Raw genomic sequence first — 5,077 nt, forward strand, 5'->3', positions numbered from 1 at the left:
CCTCCCCACATACCCCCACACGAATACCCACCCCACACAGATACCCACCCCCCCACACACATGCCCATCACACACACACACATTTGCACCACACACTTCCTTACCCCTTTTCAGCCCTCCCAAGGAGACTTGGTAACTGTCTCTCTGTGTGGACATGATCCTGCTCCTGGGGAAGTTCTTTCTTGTGTTTACACACAGAGGAGGAATCAAACAGGACAAAGGAGCCAGAACTCAACTGTGTGTGCTTAGGAAGACAGCCAAGCACCCAGTGACTCAGCAAATCATGCAAGAATGTGAACAGCAAGAGAACAGGCCAGGAAGCAAAGCTGAACTGGATTCTAATCACTTTCCTGAGAGAGGGGGTAATTCTCTACCTGCTGCTCAGTACACCCTCTCACTGCACCCTGGCTGTCCTTATCTCCACTCCCAAAACAGGGACCACTCCATGCGACTGTGGGTTGGACTGTAAGCCATACACCAAGCTGGAGAATACACAGACAATTCCAGAGGGTGCACAGAGATCCACCACAGACAGCACACACAAGCTGAGCTAAGGCTGCTCTCTGTTTCTCCATCCACCCACCCCAGCGTGGTGCCAACGCTTGCACAGTTTCCCACAGTACCCAACCGAACCAGAACAAGAGCTAATTAGAACCATCTGAGAAAGGCTAGGGGGGTTCCGTGGGTGAGCGCTTGTCTAGTAAGCACAAGACCCTGGGTTTAGCCCTCAGCTCTGGGGGGCAGCGGGGGGAGACAAGGAGGGTGGGAGGGAGAAGAGAGAGAGACAGACGAAGACAGAGAATTAGCAAAGAAAATGTGTCTCTCAGTGGAGATTGAGCAAGGTCAACGGACTGCGGTTTGACGGACTGCGGTTTGAAAAACCCTTGGATCAATGTGTCTAATTCCTAGATGCCTAAGCAACCCAAGTCTGATGGAGGTGAGGTCCAGGAGAAATATCACATGCATCTCACAGAACGGCTTTCCACAGCTCTCTGATGACTCAGTCCCAAAATAACAGCATTTTGCATGCCCCTGGGGCCCAACATGAACCTCATATAGGGGAGAATGCCAGAGAGAATAAGAGTGAAGAAAATTGTTGACCCCATTTCACAGACAGGCCCTGTGACATGAAAGAGGAGAGTGTGGGGGAGGAAACAATGTACTAGCACACACTCGTACCAGCACACACTCAGGCTAAATGTCCCCTCAACACGGAAGGCACTCGCAAGTCTACTCAGTGAGGTACCACCTTCAGCCCTGGGCTCTCGGTGCTCTACAGATCAGGTCTGAAGCCCTGGACTCTCAGCACTCTACAGATCAGGTCTGGACTTCTTCCATTTGGGTATGTTACTTTAGTCCTGCCTGTTTCACTCCCCTAATGCCAAGACCCACATATTATCGACATGTTCTGCCTTGCCAGGGATCCTAAACAGGAAAATGAGGTTGTGCAAGGGCCTGAAGCTTTTTCTTTTGACCCAAAGCAGGGTCAGCCACTGAATGCTGCCTCAGAACCCGGTGCAGCCGTAGGTACAGAGACCTCGGACATGTGAGGGCCCTCTATAGTACCAGGCTCCTTATCTGTCCAAAGGGACTCAGAATCACATCAACCTTTTGGAATTTTGAAGGGATAAATATTGCCCGATACAGTTCTTGACAGAAAGCTCAGAAAACCCTGGTTATTTTCCTAGTCTTGGAACTAGAAAGCATCATGAACGTGAGAAAGAAGACAACCCAAGGGGAAGCAGGATCTGGGCATCACCTCGAAGCGGGCCAGGAAGTCCTTCAGGTTTGGGAAGGCGTCCAGGCACTTGGGCTCAAATATACGGTACTGGTCAAGAATGTCATAAGCAAGAAAATCCACATAGGTGACCTGCAGGAAGCCAAGGGTGAGCATGCTGGAATTTGACACCAGGGGGAAAAAAAAAACGCAACTCCTCCTCCCCAGCCCTCCCTTTTACCTTGTCCCCTGCAAACCATGGGCGCTTGCCCAGGAACTCTGAGTAGAGCTTCATTTTCTCAGGGATGGCCTTCAGGAACTCTGGCTTCTGCTTCTCCTGAGGCAGAAAACAGCAGTCACCACCTTTAGACTCAGCACCTCTCCCCAGCAGAGGGTTCCACAAGGGAACAGCCACCTTTCCAAGAATGGGCCAGGCTTGAGTCTAGGATTCCACTTAACAGGTCCCTATTTAGCTGGTGACAGAATTCATGTCAGAGTTGATGGACAGTCTGGAAGAAATTTCACGCTGTCTCTGAAATTTGTCACCACTGAAGTCCAAACCAGGTGATTTGGATGCACACCCAGTACCTCCTGAGTATCTTGTATGTTTTGGACTCAGAGATCCAATGGAACCACAGAAACAAAGGGCACAAAGACCAGTTATACTGGATCAATGGGGGAGCATGAGAACAGATCAGATATTTGAAGGATGTGCTTCAGTTTTGATCAGTGACTAATATGGAAAGGAAAAGGGATCAAAGTTCCCCTGGCTGACCCTGAGCTGGCTACTAGGAAGATGTCCCGATTTTCTATTGACACCTAAGACAGACCTATAGGGAAAGAACTGGATAGATGTGTTAGACCAGTGTAGACATATCTTATTTTTCATCATTTAGGGAGTATACTGGTGCCTGTTGGTGCATAGGGGTCCAACATTGATGCCAAGTGTCTTTCTCAATCACTGCCCACCTTATTTTTGAGACAGGGTTTCTCACTAAATCTAGAGCTCAAAGGCCAACTAGCCTCATTGGTCAGCAGAACCCAAGAAACCCTCCTGTTTCTCTCCACAGAGCACTATGTTTATAAGAACAGGCTGCCACACTAGGGTGTTTTTAAAGGGTGCTAAGGAGTCATACTGAAGCCTTCATGCTATGTATCAAGCACTTTTAACCAATAAAACAACTCCACATCCTCTAATTTCATCCTGAGGGCTTTTGGTATAAACACTGGGTAAGATGGCATATTGGAAGAGGTCAAAGGACCAACATAGCAGAGATTTACAACTGTGCTGAATAACTTAGATCAACTGTCCACCAGCAGACTCTCAACCATAGCCTAGGACTAGCTGTGATAGGTTCACAGTGTTGATGTGATAGATCACTGGGGTGAACGACCCTTACCACCAGAAGGGTCATTCTGCTGGTAAGATAGGGAAGGTTGGAGAATCAGGAACTTGGCTCCTTACTGAAGGAGGATGCTACGGTTGGTTCTGAATGCAAGACTTTAACTCCTGCTGTGAATCTTGTCTGCCCCACCCACTGGCCACTCACAAAGTCAGGGTTGTAACAGAGCATGATGAGCTGCATGCGGGTGTCCATGACCTGGTTCTCCACAATGTCTGCACGGATCCTCTCCTCCTCTGTCTCTCCACCTGCAGCACAACACAACACCCTCAGCATTCCAATCCAGCCAAGCCAAGGAGATTATCCACCATCCCGACTCTGCAGCCAGCCCCCACTCACACAGGTGGTGCTTGCGGGCAAGGTAGCGCACGATGGCATTGCTCTGTGTGATCTTGTGTGATCCATCAATCAAGTAGGGCAGCTGGATAGACAAACAGGGATGGTCAAATGGAATATGGGGTACCTGAGTCCTTTTTCTGGGTCGAGACAGACATGGGGCCTGGCACTCGGTGTGCCTGCCATGGGAAGCCCTCCATGAGTGCAGTATGCACTGAATGGGACAGCTGGGACACAGCCCATCACAGAAACACTGTGCAGCCAGCAGGGAGGGGAGTGGGTGAGCAGAAACATTGGTTCCAAACCTCCTCAGCCAGGTGAGGAGATGAGGTGAGATCACCATGTCTTCCCCAAACCTCCCCTTTTCCCCTCCACCTACATTAGGAAAATCCAGGCCCAGCTTGAACTTCTCATTCAGCCACTGGCTTCGGTCAAAGTCGGGAGCTGTGGTGGACAAGAGGATGTGAAAAGGAATCGCCCTACCCTACTACAGATATTCAACCGGCAGCAAGAAGCCCTAAGTCAGGGGATCTGCAACCTGTTACAGGGAGTCACTTTCCAAGGTGGAGAAGAGTCTGGTAATAAAGAGAGCCTGGACCCAATAGACCCCAGTAATGAATCCTGTCTAATTATAAGTATAAATGAACCAGGAACTCCAAGTTCAGTGTTGCACCTTCAAAGAGGTTTCTGGAAGCAGCAGCCTCTAGCTTCAGCTAGAGGGAGACCAGCAGGGCTAAATAACAGGAAGTCTAGGCATAGTTTGATGGGCAAGAGGGAAGCAGGCGTCTGACCAGGAACGTGTCCTTACCATCGCCCATGGTGTATCTCTTCTCCTCATAGCTTGAATCTGTGTATTCCAGGAGCATGCGGATGGGGTGTGTCAGCTGGGAGAGACAACCAGAGACAGGTCAGAAATTGTGGGGACTTCGTTTGTATGAGTTCACCTTCACCCGTTGAGACCTCCCACACTCCACAAACGCATCCACCCCTCACGTGCAGGTGCACACCACACACATACATGCACGCACACACAGCTACCCAAATGGGTAAGCTCCTGAGCGCTGAGAGCAACGGGCAGAACATTCTAGGGAGGCCAGAGAAGCACAGGCTGTTAGAAGGTACCCCTGCTGTTAAGAACTTTCTGCTTCACATCCCAGTCCCACCCTCCAGTGGACCCCTTCTCTTACTCCGCGGACGTTCCAATATCCCAGTATCATAGGCATGGTGCTGGTTCTGTGGTCTTCTCAAACTGGCTTCAGCAGGATTGACCTGTGTGTTTAGAGTTGTGACTTTATACAGACTACCAGAGAAACGGGCTGGACAAAACGAAGGGTCCCTCCCAACCCTGCACCAATCCCAATTAGGCACTCCCCTTCCCCGGTCTGTAACCAGAGCTGCAAACCCTAAAGCGGAAGGCAGAGGGCCACACCCTCTTCGAGAGAGGCGGGGTTAAGATCCGTAGTAGCCTCTGCCCCAGGAGTCTGTGTTGCACACCCTGAAAGCAGAATGTGCGTGCTCCTCCGAAACCCTCTTAGTGACTGCCTCCATCGCCACCTGCTGGATGCTCCTGAGACTAGCTAGCACTTTCCTTGGAGACTGGCCAGACAGAGAAAGAACATGG

General features: G+C 50.3%; 1 protein-coding gene across 1 annotated transcript in view; it reads right to left on the bottom strand.

The window, feature by feature from the left end:
- Positions 1 to 4,870, bottom strand: part of LOC116093607 (glutathione S-transferase Mu 1) — a 5,939-nt gene extending 1,069 nt beyond the window's left edge. Inside the window, exons 1-7 of the mRNA XM_031375155.1 lie at positions 4,644 to 4,870; positions 4,265 to 4,340; positions 3,836 to 3,900; positions 3,460 to 3,541; positions 3,268 to 3,368; positions 1,959 to 2,054; positions 1,760 to 1,870 (exon numbers count right to left, since the gene is read on the bottom strand). Coding sequence (XP_031231015.1) covers positions 1,760 to 1,870; positions 1,959 to 2,054; positions 3,268 to 3,368; positions 3,460 to 3,541; positions 3,836 to 3,900; positions 4,265 to 4,340; positions 4,644 to 4,679 — 567 coding nt within the window. The 5' untranslated portion in view covers positions 4,680 to 4,870. The remainder of the gene's footprint in view (positions 1 to 1,759; positions 1,871 to 1,958; positions 2,055 to 3,267; positions 3,369 to 3,459; positions 3,542 to 3,835; positions 3,901 to 4,264; positions 4,341 to 4,643) is intronic.
- Positions 4,871 to 5,077: the final 207 nt, after the last annotated feature.

Source organism: Mastomys coucha, unplaced genomic scaffold (assembly GCF_008632895.1).
Source record: "Mastomys coucha isolate ucsf_1 unplaced genomic scaffold, UCSF_Mcou_1 pScaffold16, whole genome shotgun sequence".
In the NCBI taxonomy this organism is placed as follows: domain Eukaryota; kingdom Metazoa; phylum Chordata; class Mammalia; order Rodentia; family Muridae; genus Mastomys; species Mastomys coucha.